The sequence below is a fragment of the Ahaetulla prasina genome, chromosome 12 (assembly GCF_028640845.1).
Source record: "Ahaetulla prasina isolate Xishuangbanna chromosome 12, ASM2864084v1, whole genome shotgun sequence".
Classification (NCBI taxonomy): Eukaryota; Metazoa; Chordata; class Lepidosauria; order Squamata; family Colubridae; genus Ahaetulla; species Ahaetulla prasina.
In genome coordinates this window covers 10082962-10101750 of record NC_080550.1, presented here as the reverse complement: position 1 = coordinate 10101750, position 18789 = coordinate 10082962, and the positions used below count along the sequence as shown (strand labels likewise).

General features: G+C 45.5%; 1 protein-coding gene across 1 annotated transcript in view; it reads left to right on the top strand.

Moving 5' to 3' along the window:
• The window catches only part of LOC131183979 (protein C19orf12 homolog), a 42085-nt gene extending 24037 nt beyond the window's left edge, over positions 1-18048 (top strand). The window contains exons 5-6 of the mRNA XM_058154802.1: positions 11247-11422; positions 13665-18048. Coding sequence (XP_058010785.1) covers positions 11247-11422; positions 13665-13930 — 442 coding nt within the window. The 3' untranslated portion in view covers positions 13931-18048. The remainder of the gene's footprint in view (positions 1-11246; positions 11423-13664) is intronic.
• The last annotated feature ends 741 nt before the right edge of the window (positions 18049-18789 follow it).

The window sequence follows — 18789 nt, the reverse complement described above, 5'->3', positions numbered from 1 at the left end:
TCTTCTGAAGAACTGGATCAGCAGCGCCTTGGGCAGTTTGAGATTTTTGAGTTGGCACAGAAAGAATGTTATCTGGGCCGCTGGTGGCTCGGGCTGATAAGGCAACCTGTTATTAAACACAGCTGCTTGCAATTACTGCAGGCTCGAGTCCCACCAGGCCCAAGGTTGACTCAGCCTTCCATCCTTTATAAGGTAGGTAAAATGAGGACCCAGATTGTTGGGGGCAATAAGTTGACGTTGCATATAATATGCAAATGAATGAAGACTATTGCTAACATAGTGTAAGCCGCCCTGAGTCTTCAGAGAAGGGCGGGATATAAATGTAAATAATAATAAAAAAAATCTTGCCGTTTGACAAACTAAATCAACTAAACTACCTCTAACCTACCACAAGATCAGATAAGGCGGGCACGCACTAGGGCCCTTCCCTGAAAGCACATATGTCCTTTGGCTGCCCTTATCTTGAGGGATGTTCTCCACAGCCCCAGCGATTCAACAAGATCCCTTTGGTCCTTGGGAAAGTCATTAATACTTGGCTTTTATTCTGGTGCTGGAGTAAGAGTGCATAAAGGCAAGTTTTATTCTCTTATTCTTTTACTTTTTTATGATTGCTTTATAGTTTTGGTTTCATTGTCACCCAGGGTTCTTAATATGTGTGTCTCTACATAATATTTATTAAAACTTTTAAAGTGGGTCTTTTGGCATCACCATAACACACAAACCAACTAAATCCCTGCAAAACAGGCTTAGGAAACCCAAAGACTCCACAGAAGAAGAAGAAAGTCATCTACAACATACAAGCACTTTAACAGCCTCTATATGTAACAGGGATGCGGTGGCTCAGGGGCTAAGACAGCTGAGTTTGTCGATCGAAAGGTTGCTCCCGTTACTAGTCCCAGCTTCTGCCAACCTAGCAGTTTCGAAGGCATGTAAAAATGCAAGTAGAAAAAATAGGGACCACCTTTGGTGGGAAGGTAACAGCGTTCCGTGCACCTTTGGCGTTGAATCATGCCGGCCCCATGACCACGGAGACAGCTTCAGACAGCGCTGGCTCTTTGGCTTTGAAACGGAGATGAGCAATGCCCCCTAGAGTCAGCAACGACTAGCACATATGTGCAAGGGGAACCTTTACCTTTACCTTATATGTAACAAATAGGCAGAATATAAATACAAATATAACAACAGAGTTGGAAGGGACCTTGGAGGTCTTCTTGTCCAACCCCGTCCTTAGGCAGGAAACCCTACACCACTTCAGACAAATGGTTATCTTCATAAAAACTTCCAGTGTTGGAGCATTCACAGCTTCTGGAGGCAAATTGTTCCACTGATTAATTGTTCTAACTGTCAGGAAATTTCTCCTTAGTTCTAAGTTGCTTCTCTCCTTGATTAGTTTCCACCCATTGCTTCTTGTCCTGCCATCAGATGCTTTGGAGAATAGCTTGATTCCCTCTTCTTTGTGGCAGCCTCTGAGACATTGGAACACTGCTATCATGTCTCCCCTAGTCCTTCTTTTCATTAAATTAGACATACCCAGTTCCTGCAACCGTTCTTCATGTTTTAGCCTCCAGTCCCCTAATCGTCTTTCTTGCTCTTCTCTGCACTCTTTCTAGAGTCTCCACATCTTTTTTTACAGTTGCCGTTCATTGTTCCTTGTCTGGCCTTCAGGTGCTTTGGAAAACAGATTTTCCCCTTCCTTTCTGTGATAGCCCATTAAATATTGGAATACTACTATCATGTCTCCCCTGATCCTTCTCTTCACTAAAGGAGCCATGTCCAGTTCTTGCAACCGTTCTTCATATGTTTTAGCCTCCAGGGCCCTAATCATCTTTGTTGAGGTTCTCTACACTCTTTCTAGAGTCTCAACATCTTTTTTATGGTGTGGTGACCAAAACTGGATGCAGTATTTTAGGTATGGTCTTACTAAGGCTTTTTAGAGCAGTACTATTACCTGATATGATCTTGATTCTATCCCTCTGTTAAGCAATTTAGGATTGCATTGGCTATTTTGGCTGCTCCCGCATTCGGCTGGCTCATATTCAACTGATTGTCGACTAAGACTGCAACATGCCTCTCAGTTACTACTATTAAGCCAGGTTTCACCCAATTTGTACTTGCACCTTTGGTTTTTCTTCCCTAAGTTGAATTTCATTAAGTGCTTCTTGGTCTCTGAAAAAGACATTTTGGGTAACGGCATACCTGAGAAGAGCCACATGCACATCCACATGTGCTCCAAATAGCATTTTGCTCTTTGAATCTGGATTTCTGTGGAGTCTACCATTCTTGCCCGCAGTGGGATAAGTGTAAACATTTAGATTATTGCACTGAAACGGATCTAGTTATCAAGCACAAATAAATTGATAAACAGGGAACAAAGTGAAACTAATGCTAAGGAAACTCAATTGTTCTGTTCTTCAGCACACCCAGATAAAGTTTACATTAAAGCAGATAAATATGCTTTACCATTACACAAAGTCACGTGTGCCTTAGTCACTTCTCACCTGGGTTATTGCCATGTGCTGGTGTTGCCCTTGAACACCATGCAACCAATCAGAGCGAGATATTTCCGCCTAAAACTCCGCCAAAACTTACAGTAATACATTACACTCCTTCCCTCCCAGAAGGCACTTTGCCAATATTTGCATATTACTTCTCTCGTAGTCCTGCAGGTCGTGGGCGTCTCCTGACTCTCCCGGACCTGCAGTTCACTCTGGAGTTGAGTCGAGCTTGCGGAGGGACTTTTCGTTCCTCTGAGCTCCTCCTCCCGCCATCCGGCCCTGGATTATTCGCCGGCTCGGACCTGCTGTCCTCTAGAGGGGCCTGAGGGTGTCGCTGGACCTCGCCTGGCTCAGATAAGTCTCTGTTTGGTTCTATGCTTTCTGTTTGTTCTCGGCTCCAGTCAGCTGTGGGTTAATTAAATCATAGTCAGGGCTGTTCGCCTAATTCTGCCTTATCGCTCAATCTGTTTCTTAGCTGATCTATGTGGCGCCTCAAACTCTGCCATCGTCTATTTCCACTAGATGATTTGGGGCCCGTTTGTCTATGACTATCCCCTCTTCCAGTTTGGGCCGTCGCTATAATTATGGGCCCACACTGAGTCTCCTATGTTTAATTCCCGGAGTCTATCTGGTTTTGTTTTGAACCCGTCCTGCACGTAGTTGGTGTAGCCGGTCTAGCGGGCACCTTAGCTTCCGCCCCATTAATAGCTCGGCTGGGCTGCGGCGGTGGCCACACAGGGGTCCTGTGTTGGGCCGGTTAGGAATCGTCGATTTGTGCCTGCCAGTCTCCGGGGCTGCTTGTGATAGCGCTTCTTTGCACTCGAACAAAGCGTTCAGCAAGGCCGTTCGACGCAGGGTGGAACGGCGCTGGGAGGGCATGTCGGATGCCCTCTTCAGCCAGGTACCCTTCAAATAATGCTGCAGTGAACTGTGGGCCGTTATCGGACACGAGGGTGTCCGGGAGCCCGGGGGTGGCGAAAAGATGTTTTAGTGCTGGAATGACAGCTCCAGCGGTTGTGGATTTCATTAGGATGATCTCCAGCCATTTGGAGAATGCATCCACCACAATTAGAAATGTTTGGCCGTGGAAGGGCCAAAATCAATGTGAATGCGGGACCAAGGGCCTTGGGGTTTCTCCCACTCCAACACTGGGGCCGTAGGTGGTAGTGGTCTGGATTCCTGACATACCTGGCATCGGCCAACCCTGTCACCGATTTCCCTGTCCATTAGGGGCCACCAGACATAGCTCCTGGCTAGCCCCTTCATCCTTACAATTCCTGGGTGACCCTCATGCAGTAGTTCCAGGACTTTTTTCCTCAGCTTCTCTGGAACTACCACCCTATCCCCCCAGAGCAGGCACCCCCCTTGCACAGACAATTCCCCTCTTTTCTTTACAAATTCTCTAAAACGGTCGCCCGGTATAATGCCATCCCTTGAACCCAACTGATTACAGTTCTTAAAACAACGTCGGTAGGAGGCCCGAGCCACTTCCTGCGATGTGACTGGCCCAGAGTCCCAAGAGTCAATTAGTAGAACGGGGGTGCCCGGAGTAGGGTCCTCGATTTCCCCGGGGAATGGGCATCTGCTCAGTGCGTCCGCCCCAGCTCTTTTCCAGGTCGATGCTGTAGTTTGTAGAGTAGGCGGCCAAAAAATAGTCCATCTGGTCAGCGGGTGATAGTGCCACTGGCGTTGGGCGGTCGCCAGCCAGTAAGCCCAATAGTGGTCTGTGGTCAGTGATAATGTCAAAGTCTCTCCCGAAAACGTATTCGTGGAATTTTTTCACCCCTGACACTATTGCGAGAGCCTCCCTATCTAGCTGGCTGTAATTTCTCTCAGCCGGGGACATCGTTCGTGAGTAGAACGCTATAGGGGCTTCTGTGCCGTTTGGGAGTCTGTGGCTAAGTACAGCTCCTACTCCATAGGGGGACGCATCACAAACCAATACTAACGGCAGCCTGTTATTGTATTGTATTAACAGGCTATCACTTGCTAGCAAACTTTTACCCTCAAATGCCCTATTCTCTGACTTCCCCACGACCAAACTGTGTTTTCCAAGCAATTTATACAGCGGTTCAGCAACGGTTGCCTTGTCTTTTAAAAACACGTAAAGTTTACCAGACCCAGGAAAGCCTGGAGTTCTGTCTTGTTTTTGGGTGCTGGGGCTCTCTTTATCGCCTTGACTTTGCTCTCAGTGGGGTGAATCCCTTTTTTGTCTATTCTATAACCCAGAAATTCAACAGATTCGACCCCTATCTGACACTTGCTTGCTTTAACTTTTAATCCTGCCGTCCTAAAAATGGCCAAAACTTTCCTTAATCGCTTCCCTAGTTCTCTTAAATCTTCCCCTGATACCAACACATCATCGAAATAGGGCACGACTCCCGGTAACCCTTGTAGGAGTCGCTCCATCAAATTTTGGAATAGCCCCGGGGCCACACTCACCCCAAACTGTAACCGGGTGCACTTAAAGGCACCCCGGTGCGTTACAATGGTCTGGGCTTCCGCTGTGCTAGCATCTACGGGTAGCTGTTGGTAAGCTTGTGCCAAGTCTAATTTGGCGAAAACTTGTCCGTGCCCTAGTGAGTGCAATAAGTGTTGCACTACTGGAACTGGGTAGGCGCTCTTTTGCAATGCTTTGTTCAAGGTAGCCTTGTAATCGGCACAAATTCTTATGGACCCGTCTGGTTTCATAGGGGTGACGATTGGCGTCTCCCATTTGGCATGGTCAACTGGCACTAGTATCCCCTGGCTGACTAATTTATCTAGCTCTTTGTCGATTTTAGGTTTGAGTGCAAAGGAACCCTCCTTGCCTTTAACCTAATGGGAGCTATTTGGGGTCTAAACTGAAGGATATAGGGGTCCCCTTATACTTGCCTAACGGTCCTCGAATACGTCTGCGAATTCCTCCATTAGAGGCGTTTGCAGGTTGCATCCGCTCGGTGGGCGCCAGTCACCCCATTCCCAACGCCCGGAACCAGTCTAGCCCCAGCAAACTTGGCAAGGTTCCTCGACTAACGTGATGGGCAGGGTCTTTTCGTATGTCCATACTTGACCTCGACGGTCGTTGTCCCTCGAACAGGGATGCGGTTGCCCTGGTAATCCTGCACCCGGGCCGTTGTTTCTGTAGCTTGCGCTGCGATGTCGGCAAGGCTTTCACAAAAGTGTCCCAGGACATGATTGTGATGGCGGATCCTGTGTCTACTTCCAGCCGCACGGTACGCCTTCAATTGTTGGGTTAGTGAAGATCTTTTCTTGATGCGGGTAGCTGCGTGGTCTATGGTAACAGTCATTCGGTTTGACTTAGCGCTCTTTCTTTCCTGTGCCAATCGCGGGTCGCCTTGCGATCTCGCGCTCTGATTAGCTGGTTTGAAATTTCGGCGGAATGTGGGGTTTGCATCTCTGACTCAGAGCCGCTCTGATTGGCGATTTGAATTTTCGGCGGGAAGGTTGGGGTGCTCGGCAGACTTGGGCCAGGTGCCCTTCCTCTCACACCGCGGCAAATGGCGTCCCTGAACTTACATCTTTGGCGCTGATGTCGCCCCGCAACTTCCGCATTCCTCCGGGTCTTCCCTTGTCGATTTTCCGGTGTAGTGGACTTCTTCAAACTCAGATAAGTCCTCCTATCGCCTCAGGTTTGAGTTAGCTGTTGGTTCAAATATTGGGTAGTCAGGGTCTGGTTGTTTGGTTTCTGGTTTGTTTTGTACTCTTTTTCGTAATTGATCTATGTGGCGCCTCCATACTCGGCCATCCCCCATGTCCACTATATATGATTTTGGTCCTGTTACTCCTGTGATTGTTCCTTTAAGCCACGCTGGGCCTTCACCATAGTTATGTGCCCACACTAAATCACCCGTTGTCATTTCTCTGGTTTTTCCCTGTATACCTTGGTACCCGTCAGGGGAGTATGTTGGGTTTAAACGATCTAAGGGGCACCTGAGTTTCCTACCCATCAATAATTCTGATGGGCTGCGGCCTGTGGTTACACAGGGGGTTCTATGTTGTATCGCTAGGAAGGTATCGATTTTGGCTTGCCAATCACCGGGGGTTATTCTAGATAGCGCTTCCTTGGCACTGCGAACGAATCGTTCTGCAAGTCCGTTCGTTGCCGGGTGGAAAGACGCCGAGAGGACATGTCGGATGCCCTCTTCCGCTAAGTACCCCTCAAATTGGGTAGTCATGAATTGCGGGCCGTTGTCGGACACTAGGGTGTCGGGCAAACCGTGTTTTACAAAGAGATGCCGTAATGCTGTAATTACGGCTTCTGCTGTCGTGGATTTCATGAGCAGAATTTCTAGCCACTTCGAAAATGCGTCGACCACGATTAAAAAGGTCTGCCCATGGCCCAGCAAAATCTATGTGGATTCTGGACCAAGGACCCTGGGGTTTCTCCCACTCCCTTATGGGGGCTGTCGGGGGTAGTGGCCTTGACTCTTGGCAGGCTTGGCATTTTCCTACCCTGTCGCTAATGTCTTTGTCCATTTGTGGCCACCACACATAACTCCTCGCCAGGCTTTTCATTCTCACAATCCCCGGGTGACCCACATGTAACAGTTCCAACACATTTTCTCACAATTTCTCCGGAATAACCACTCTATCCCCCCATAACAGACAACCCCCTTGAACCGACAGTTCCGAACATTTTTTTGTAAAGTCTTTGAACCGATCCCCTGGTGCATCAGGCCATCCCCTCTGCACCCAACCAATTACAGTCCTTATGACAATGTCTCTGTAAGATGCCCTAGTCACTTCCTTAGACGTGACCGGGCCAGAGTCTAGAGAGTCAATTAATAAGACGGGCATCCCTGGGGTCGGGTCTTCGATCGTCTCTGATAAGGGGCATCTACTCAAAGCGTCTGTGTGTCCTAGGTCCTTGCCTGGGTGGTGGGACAATTTGTACGAGTATGCCTCCAGGAAAATAGTCCAACAGGTCAGTCTGGGTGATAGCGCAACCGGTGTTGGACGGTCCCCCGCCAGGAGTCCCAATAATGGTCTGTGGTCTGTTACTATTTCGAATTGTCGCCCAAATAAGTATTCGTGGAATTTTTTAACTCCCGAAACTATGGTCAGGGCCTCTCTGTCTAGTTGGCTGTAGTTTCTTTCTGCTGCTGACATCGTGCGGGAGAAGTATGCTATGGGGGCTTCCGATCCGTTCGGTAACCTATGGCTGAGGACAGCCCCTACCCCGTAGGGCAATGCATCACAAACTAATACTAGTGGTAATGTCCCATTGTATTGGATTAGTAGGCTATCGCTGGACAAGAGATTCTTAACGCCCTCGAATGCCCTAGCCTCAGCCTTGCCCCACGTCCAAACAGCTTTTTTCGCTAGCAATTTATGAAGCGGTTTGGCTACTGTTGCCTTATTTCGCAAGAAGACCGCATAGAAGTTTACATGCCCTAAAAATGCCTGTAACTCACTCTTATTTTTTGGAGCTGGAGCCTTTTTAATGGCTCGCACTTTGCTCTCCGTGGGGTGGATGCCTTCTCTGTCTATTTTATACCCTAAGAATTCTACGGATTCGACTCCTATCTGCCATTTGTTAAGTTTGACCATAAGTCCTGCAGACCTGAAAATGCCCAGGACCTTCCGTAGTTTGACCCCTAACTCATCTAAGTTCTCTGCTGACACTAGTACGTCATCAAAATATGGCACAACCCCCGGTATTCCCTGTAGCAGATGTTCCATTAGGTTTTGGAATAACCCTGGGGCTACACTGACTCCAAACTGGAGTCGAGTGCAATTAAAGGCACCTCGATGTGTTACAATCGTCTGCGCCTCGGCTGTGCCATTGTCTACGGGTAATTGTTGGTAGGCTTGAGCCAAATCGAGTTTGGCGAAAACCTGTCCTTGTCCCAACGAGTGTAACAGATGTTGCACTATGGGAATGGGGTATGCACTCTTTTGCAATGCTTTGTTAAGCGTTGCCTTGTAATCAGCGCAAATCCGGACTGATCCGTCCGGTTTGACTGGAGTCACAATTGGTGTCTCCCATTTGGCATGGTCGACGGGGACTAGTATGCCCTGGTTTACTAGTTTGTCTAACTCCCGGTCAATCTTGGGCTTAAGGGTGAAGGGGACCCGCCTAGCCTTTAACCTAATGGGGGCCACCTGGGGATCCAAATTAAATGAAATAGGGGTCCCCACGTACTTGCCCAGGCAGTCCTGGAAGACGTCCTCGAATTCTTTCAGCAATTCATCCTTCAGGTTGACTCCGCTACTGTGAACCCCGGTCACTTCCATCCCCAGGGCTCTGAACCAGTCCAGGCCTAGCAAGCTGGGTAGGTTTCCATCTACGATGGTGATCGGTAGAGTTTTCTTAAAATTCATGTATCTCACTCTGACGGATGTGACTCCTCGGACAGGGATTCGGTTTCCCTGATAGTCTTGCACTCTCAGCTTTTGGGTTTGCAGCTGGTGTTTCGCGACATCTGGCAGGTCTCTCGCGACGGTGTCCCAGGGCATGATCATGATTAACAAGCCGGTGTCCACCTCCATTTTACACGGCACTCCTTCGATGTGTGTCCTTGTGAATATCTTCTTTTCTAGTCGCGTTGATGCGTGGCCCACTCTTACAGTGGTTTGGTTCAATTTCGCGCCTCTTTTGAATGGGCCAATCCCTGGCCGTTTCGTTGGTCCAGCGCTCTGCTGATTGGCCGGTTTGAATTTTGGGCGGGACGGTTGTGGGGCTCGACAGGCCTGAGTGATGTGCCCTTTCTTTTCACACCGCCGGCAAATTGCGTCCTTGAATCTGCAATTTTGACGTTGGTGTTGGCCTCTGCAGCTCACGCACTCGTCCCGGTCGCCTCTCTGACCTCCCGGTATGGAAAACCTCTTCTTCTTCCTCGCCCTCGGATTTGGCCTTGACTTCCTCGCTGTGGACTGGCATTGTTTTCGCGCCGGTGTTCGGTGTGATCGGCTTTTGTAGGGTCTCCGCCGCTTTGGTGGACATCTCGTGTGCCCTGGCCTCGTCCAGGGCTATTGCTAGGGTTAGGTTGCTTTTGGACAGCAACCGCCTCTGTAAACGAATGTCCCGGACCCCACAAATGAGTTGTTCTAGTAAAGAGTCCTCCAAGTCTCTGTACTCACAGTGGTTCGCGGCTTTCCTCAATGTGGCCATGTACACGCTTATCGATTCGCCCTCTCGCTGAACTCTCTGCCTCAGCTCAAAATGCTGAACAAACTTCGACGGCACCGGAGCGTAGTGTGCTCGTAGTGTCGTTTGCAGCGTTTGCCATGGCACCGACTGTACTGGCGTTGGTTCCGACAGCGATTCGGCGGTATCGAAAACCTCTGGTCCACAGTGGTTCAGGAAGTAAGCACGCTTCCGATTATCCGAGACTCCTTGCAGTTCATTTGCTTCGAGGAAACACTCGAAACGAGCCATGTACGACCCCCATTTCTCCTTGGCTGGGTTGAATGGCGCTGGCGGTGTATAGCTGGACATTGCTATATATCCGCTCCCGATACTGGCTGGGTTTGCGAATCCGTTACTCCTTCAGCTCTTTTCCTGGTCTCACTGCCTCAAAATCCCATCCTCGTCGCCAATGTTAAGTTTGGGCAATGAAGAGGCACGAGACGATACAAGAGACAACAGCTCTTTAGTTTATTGTGACCCAGCAAAAACCAACAGGCAAAAACCCCTCTTTAAATACTATTTTGGCTGAGGCATCAGCCAATCAGCAACGTGCTTGTTCCCGCCCAAACTTCCCTCCTAAAGTCCAAATACATAACAGGGAGGGAGGGAGGGAGGGAGATTTTATTATTTAGACATGTATGATTCTGGTATTCAAGCACTATACAGATCTGATAGATAATAATAATAATAATAATAATAATAATAATAATAATAATAATAATAATAATAATAATAATAATAATAATAATAATAATAATAATAATAATATATCAGATATGATAACAGATCATAGTCATAGATAACATAGGTAAGAGTGTCATGTCTGTTTGATTGTTTGTAACCTTCAATTGGGTGAAATAGTGCATCGCAGGGCAACAATTTTTGAATCAACATGCCTCAATAGTTTAAATTTACAGAATGCATCCAAACTCTAGACATTGCTCCTAGGAGATTGAAGTTTGGCAAAGTTGTGTCATTGTTGCTGCCCTGCCACAGTGAGCCAGTCACTTCCCTTCTCCTTTTGTCCATGATTATTTTGTTTTTCTGAATAGGCAGTGACTCTAAGCGGTTTAGAGAGTTAGGATATTGTCCCCAACAATCTGGCATTCTTACCATGGAAGGAAGGAAGGAAGGAAGGAAGGAAGGAAGGAAGGAAGGAAGGAAGGAAGGAAGGAAGGAAGGTCTTAGACTTATCTACCCCTTCACAGTGCTTTGCAGCCTTCTCTAAGTGGTTTACAGAGTCAGCCTCTTGCCCCCAAAAATCTGGGTCCTCATTTTACCCACCTTGGAAGGATGGAAGGCTGAGTCAACGCTGAGCCTGGTGAAATTCGAACTGCCAAATTGCAGGCAGCCGGCAGAAGTAGCCTGCAGTACTGTGCTCTAACTACTGCACCACCACAGCTCATGGGGTTGTTTAGTGATTATTAAATGTCTCTCTGTGTGTGTGCGCGCATGTATGTGTTTGTTTGTGAGTGTGTGTGTGAATGAATGAATGAATGACTATGCACACCTACAAATATAAACAAGCAGCTCTAAGCTCTATCTGTGAAGAAGAAAGAAAGAAAAAAGAGAGAGAGAGAGAGAGCTGGATTAAGGTTCTTTTACAACTATTGCAGGTCCAGAGAAGTCACAATGCCTGTCAGCGTCAAAGACGTGATGCAGCTGCTCTGCCATGTTTCTGAAAATCGAAAAATGAAAGCAGCCTTCAAGCACTCCGGACGAGGCGCTGTGGTGGCGGGAGTGACGGCTTTCTTGGGAGGTTTGATGGGAGGCCCACCTGGCATTGCTGTTGGTAAATTAATGCTTCGGATATGTGCATAAAGTGCTTCCAGGACCAAATTGTAGCTTTCAATCTGTCAGGAAACTGGGGGGGGGGGGAGAGATGGAGGGGGACGATGGGGAAGGAGCAGGGGTGAAATCCAGCAGGTTGTGAAGGTTCTGGAGAACTGGTAGCGGAAATTTTGAGTAATTCGGAGAACCAGAAAATACTACCTCTGGCTGGCCCCAAAGTGGGTGGGAATGGAAATTTTGCAATATCCTTCCCCTGCTATGCTCACCAGCCACACCACACCCACCAAGCCATGCCCACAGAACCGGTAGTAAAAAAATTTGGACTTCACCACTGGGAAGGAGCCCTGGGTTAATTACGTTAATGAATGCATTTACATCAGTTTCAACTGAACCCACTTTCCAAAGTCAAACCGATCTTTCTAACCGTTGAAGATTATAAAGCGACGGGGCACAGTCATTGTAAAAAGTAGAGTTAAACAATAATACAAGTATGATTATTGTATGCGTGATATAAATATTTGTATTGTTTATGTTGTGGCCCACCAGTTGAGCTGGTGGCAGACTTGGAAAGTGAAGGGGTTGGGAATGAACAAGGGGCCAGTCCTGGAGTCTGGGGAAGGCTCTGATGAGTGCTCTGCGTTGGAGGCAGAGAGGGGGCCAGGGCCGTCCGACAGTTATCAGCTACCTTTGGAGTTGGAGATAAGTGGGGCGGAAGAACAGCTGGAGCCTGTTCCCGATGCGTGCATGCGCAGAGCTGTCAGAAGAAGGGAACAGCTGAGGAACAAGGGCTGACTCGGGAGTAAAGGCACAGGTGGATGGTGAATGGCCCCTCCCATAGGGAATAATTGTTGTTATTATGAATAAGTGTTGTAAATGTTATACCTTGATGAACGTATCTTTTCTTTTATGTACACTGAGAGCATATGCACCAAAGACAAATTCCTTGTGTGTCCAATCACACTTGGCCAATAATAAAATTCTATTCTATTCTATTCTATTCTAAAGAGGAGTGAAGGGGAGGGGAGTTTGCAGGAGACAATTAGTTCTGGCAGCTCTCCAAGCCTGATAAAGGTCTGTAGTTGTGAAATCTCTTGAAAGACTGTTGGCTGGGACTTTGCTGGAGAGGAATTTTCCTTTAACCTAAATAAAAGAGGTTTTATCGGGTGGAGGAGTTGGCTTCATGATTTGGGAGGCCTAGGTAAGAACAATTTAATGGTATAAAATATAGATGATATAAAATATAGAACCAGTGGGAATTTAAAGGCTATAAAATGCTACGGGTCAAACTCTTTATTTGAAGTATACTTTGTGTATAAAAAAAATAGAAAAGAGATATTCATTAATATACTAAATAAGGATTTTTTCCAACCTCGGCAATCATGTTGGCTGGGAAATCCTGACAGTTGAAGACCACAAACTTCAAGTTGTTCCAGTCGTAAAATTTTTATTGAACCCCTTGTCTGTATTGATATATAATAGGACAATGCAGCTTAAATATATCCCAGATCCAGGGGTGAAATGTAAAATTTGTTACTACCGGTTCTGTGGGCATAGCTTGGAGGGTGGGGTTTGGGGGTAATGTGACTGCGTGGGCATGGCCAACTTTTTTTTTTTTACTTTTAAAAGTATTTCTACTATAACCTATTTGGCTGATGCTTTTAAAAATGCTTTTAAAAGGCTCCTCTGATGATTCCAGCTGAGTTGCTTGATTGTCAGAGGCTTTTCTTTTCTTTTAAAAGCATTTTTTTGCCTTTAAAAGAAAAAAAAGCCTCTGATGATTAGGCAACTCAGCTGGGATCACCAGAAGAGCCTTTTAAAAGCACTTTTTTTCTACAACCTCTTCGGCAGAAGAGGTTGTAAAAAAAAATGCTTTTAAAAGCCTCTAATGATCCCAGATGAGCCGCGGAATCATCAGAGACTTTTTTTTTACTTTTAAAAGCATTTTTTCAGCCGAAGAAAAAATGTTTTTAAAAGTAAAAAAAAACACCCTCTGATGATCACGCAGCTCAGCTGGGCATGGAAGGGGGTAGGGATTTTTGCTACCAGTTCTCCGAACAACCCGCCGCCATCCCTACCAGATTGGGTGATCCGGTCTGAACCGGGAGCATTTCACCCCTGCCCAGATCCCTTATCTGCATCCAAAACAATGCTGCTTGCCTTTGCAAATAGTCAAATGGTTCTATAATCCAATGATAGCTTTCCAGTCAAAGTTGAAAGCTGGCTTCTCTGTTCCGTTTTTCTAGGAGGTGCTGTTGGTGGCTTGCTTGGGGCCTGGATGGCCTCGGGACAGTTCAAGCCCGTTCCTCAGATTATCCTGGAACTGCCTCCTGCGGAACAGCAACGGCTTTACAAAGACGTCTGTGCCATTATTCAGAATCTGGACTGGACCGACGTAGCCCAATTCAAAGCCTTCGTCATGGCCAGTGATTCCCTTCAAGAGAAATTGCTTGGTGTCCTGACAAGCTATATCATTAATGAACTCCAAGGGAAGATCCAGTATGGAAACTAGACGCAGATGTGTGTTTCGGGGGGTCGTGAGTGCCCTTAACTCCCCTTCTGACCCTTTTCTCTGGCATTTTAGATTTCTTAAGATCATGGTTTTTATAGGAATAACAAGATGGCAACCATGCATTTTTTCTTTAACCCCAAATAATCTGTTTTGGGAAAATGAACAAGGCAAGCTTTGGTTTGCCCATACTGATTTTTGTTTTCTTTTTTTTTCATAATTAATCCCTATTTCAATAGCCCAGGGTAGATGTGTTTGAGCTTCGATGTTTACTGTCTTTATTTAAAAATATATTTATGCCACCCCAAAAATTGGATTTGGAGTGCCTTGCTGAGTAAGTATCTCTCATTCATCGGACCTCCTTAAGCAGCGGCCTCTGTAACAGTGACGCCATCAAAGAAAATGCCACTGTTGCATACTTGCATTGTGGTCAAGGATGTAACTCATGGTGTTGGTACTATGATGACATCACTATTTGCTGTTCTTTGATATGCATCATCCTAGATGATTTTTTTTTTAATTTGCATTTATATCCTGGCCTTCTCCAAAGACTCAGGGCGGCTTACACTATGTCAAGCAATAGTCTTCATCCATTTGTATATTATATACAAAGTCAACTTATTGCTCCCAACAATCTGGGTCCTCATTTTACCTACCTTATAAAGGATGGAAGGCTGAGTCAACCTTGGGCCTGGTGGGACTTGAACCTGGAGTAATTGCAAGCAGCTGCTGTTAATAACAGACTGCATTAGTCTGTTGAGCCACCAGAGGCTGCACAGGTATCATCAGCCTTTCCTTCCCAGTTACAAGGATGGGATCTATGACCAATTGTCCTACCCAGATATGTTGTTTGGGTGAGAAAGACAGGCTGGTGGATAACATATCTTCAGGATGCCAAGTTGGAGAAACCTAATATAGATAACTGCACTGTGATTGAACTACACGATGTCCTCTTGGCCACATTAGAACGATCAACGTCAAACTACTTGGAATTTCTCAGACGGGGAGTTTCACTTATCCACTTATCTCTTTCTGCCTTAATTTTGAGACAGTGAAGGAGTTAAAAGTTGAAATAGTTTGGAACCAAAAAATGATTCATCTTCTCAGAAGATAAAATGTAAATAAAGCTGAATTTTAATTTGTGAACTGCCAAGGTTGTATGATCCTTATTCCCCTTCCTTTTAGAGATGCTAAACTTGGGTTTCCTGAACTCCAAGTTGGCTTCAGTTGAGAACATTTTAACAGGAGGAGATAAGGAAGAAAGATCTGGGAGTAACAAAGAATATTAAAAGTCCAACATTCAGGTTTTATAGTTTGGGGTTTTAAAAAAAAAAAACAAATGAAAATACAGGTAGTCCTCAACTTACAACAGTTCATTTAGTGACTATTCAAAGTCACAAGGGCACTGAAAAAGTGACACATGACCATTTTCACTGAACGACCATTGCAGCATCCCCATGGTCACGTGATCAAAACTCCAGAAGCTTGGCAACTGACTCATATTTATGACGGTTGCAGTGTCCCAGGGTCACGTGATCCCCTTTTGTGACCTTCTGACAAGCAAAGTCAATGGGGGAAAAGCCAGATTCACTGAACAACCGTGTTACTAATTTAACAGCTGTGCCAAGAAAGGCTGTACAATGGAGCAAAATTCACTTAGCAAATGTTTCACATAAGTTGTGGTAAGTGGCTCGGTTGTGGTGGTAAGTCAAGGACTACCTGTCATAGAAATCGAGCAGTGAAAAATGGTCTTTCGCATTGTCTCATACAAGAAATTGGGGGACGGGGAAGACATCTTCATAAAGGGAGATATGATTGTTGTTGTTAGTTGCGAAGTCGTGTCCGACCCATCGCGACCCCATGGACAATGTTCCTCTAGGACTTCCTGTCCTCCACCACCCTCCAGAGTCCATCCAAGCTCACGCCAACTGCTTCAGTGACTCCATCCAGTCATCTCGTTCTCTATCGTCCTGTTCTTCTTTTGCCCTCAATCTTTCCCAGCATTAGGCTCTTCTCCAGTGAGTCCTTCCTTCTCATTAGGTGGCCAAAGTATTTTGAGTTTTATCTTCAGGATCTGGCCTTCTAAAGAGCAGCCAGGGTTGAGCTCCTCTAGGACTGACTGGTTGGCCTTGCAGTCCAAGGGACTCGCAGGAGTCTTTCTCCAGCACCAGAGTTCAAAGGCCTCAATTCTTTGACGCTCAGCCTTCCTTATGGTCCAACTTTCACAGCCATACATTGCAACTGGGAAAAGCATAGCCTTGACTATACACACTTTTGTTGGCAGGGCGATGTCTCTGCTTTTTAGTACGCTGAGACATATGATGGGACAATGAAAACATTGAAAACTGATTAAGGGAGCATTAGGTGGGGATGGTAGCCTTGTAGATAAATTTGGCGGTAGGAACATTGGAACTAAGGGAGAATAATACCGTGTTGCGCAATCAATCCTTTTTGTAAAATGGAGAGCAAACATCACAACAAGTTTGGTAAGTTAATAATCATGTTTATCTTGTTTAAAGTCCACTGTACAGGAGGTATGTCTGCATTCAGGGGTGGGTGGCCATCCAAACGTCTTAAGCATCATTCCTAAAACATAGGAAAAACAGTTGCAGGAATCGGGTACGTCTAGTCTAGTGAAAAGAAGGAGTAGGAATGACATAACAAGTGTTCCAATATTTGAGGGGCTGCCCCAGAGAAGAGAGGGTCAACCTATTCTCCAAGGCACCTGAAGGCAGGACAAGAAGCAATGGGTGGAAACTAACCAAGGAGAGAAGCAACCTAGAACTGAGCAGAGATTTCCTGATGGTGAGGACAATTAACCAGTGGAACAGCTTGCCTTCAGGGGAAAAAAAAAGTCAGTTACCTGTTATCTTTCACCCATCGTGACATCACTTCCACACAGCTTTAACCCCATTTGCTGAATTAATTCATTTTTGGTTTTTGTAGAATACATCCAAACTCTGTAAACCCACAAGAGTCTCAACACTACACAAAAGACAAGACACCTGTTCTCCTTTCAGCCTTAGCTTGCTGCGCACAGTGTGGCTAGCTGATCTGATTACTGATAAGTTGTACATAGGCCTGCCTCCTTTCATCAGCAGCTTCAGCCTTCAACTCTCAAGAGACAATTTCCGATTTTTTTCTTCTTTTGGTTTTTGTTCTGCACAAAGCCACATTTTCTACCCAACGATCACCTTTGTGTGTGTGTGTGTGTGTGTGTGTGTGTGTGTGTGTGTGTGTGTGTGTGTAGGGAGGAGATGCTCATCTTAAGTGCGCTGCTTTTTTTCTACGATTTGATCGCGTGTGCATAGAGGATGCATTTGATGCATTTGTCTTTGACATGGCAAGAGATAGCCACGGGACGTGCCATCCTGTGGCAAGCCTTTTTAATTATGGTTTGCCACAGGGTGGCGCATTTAAAAAAAAAAAAGCAGCATTGCAAAATACAAGAAAGTTTGAATGGGTTTCCAAGAGATACTACGGTATCTTGCATCTAAATAAGACCATGCCTTGATTTTGCAAAAGCGGTGCATGGGCCAAGTTTTATGCATTTGCCCTCTACCATCCTAGGAACATCCCAAAGGTGGATTTTTTTTTCTTCAAAAGGCAACTAAACTTTCTTGATTTTGTCCCCCCCACCCCCAAGCTTTGGAAATGTTTCACTTCTCATCCAAGAATCTTCTTCGCTTCTCGGTGGGAGGTAAAGAAGTTAAAAAAAACCCCACAAATATTGTTGAATTCATTGGTGTGGTTGGTCCAATACCGTTGCAATTGGAATAGGATGTTCTGTTCCTCATTAAAATGTCATTGTTGTGTTTTTTTTTTAATGGACTGACTTGGGGAAAAAAATATTTCGACATCAGTAAAAGAAAGGATGGTCTGTTTTTAATTTATCTTTAGGATTCTTGGCTTATGATTGAGAACGCAGTTGAACTGTCTCCTCAATCATAATCCAACTGTGGGGTTCAATCACAACTGAACCCCAGAGTTCAAGGAGGCAGTGGGTAAAGCAGGGTGACAATTATGGGATGGAAGACCAAGATGTTTGGAGGGTTTATCTAGATGGAAAGGCTGCTTTAGGGAATTGGAGCATGCAAGGACCAGCTATGACAAAATGATTTTTTTTTGGTTTGCCTTCCCTGACCTGTGGATTTCAGCTCCTCTCTCTCTCTTTCCATCCATCATCTCTTCTCTCTCTCTCTCTCATCTATCTATCTATCTATCTATCTCCATCCATCTACCTACCTATCAATCATCTATCTATCTATCTATCTATCTATCTATCTATCTATCTATCTATCTATCTATCTATCTATCTATCTATCTATCTATCCATCCATCCATCCATCCATCTAGCTATCTAGCATCTATCTCCATCCATTCTCTCTTTCTCTCTCTCTCTCTCTCCATCCATCCATCATCTATATCTGTCTGTCTATCATTCATACTATTAATCTTCTCATTGTTTTCATCACCAATCTCTTTCCACTTATGACTGTATGACTGTAACTTTTTGTTGCTATCATTAAGGGTTAAATTGCAACCTATGACCATCATTTGTGTTGTAAATGTTGTACCTTTGATGTATTTTTTTTTCTTTCCTTTTTCTTTTATGTACACTGAGAGCATATACACCAAAACAAATTCCTTGTGTGTCCAATCACACTTGGCCAATAAAATTCAATTCAATTCAATTCAATTCAATTCAATTCAATTCTATTCTATTCTATTCTATTCATCCATCTATCTATCTAGCATCTATCTCCATCCATTATCTTTCTCTCTCTTTCCATCCATCCATCATCTATATCTATCTGTCTGTCTATCATTCATTCATCCATTTATCTATCTATCTATCTATC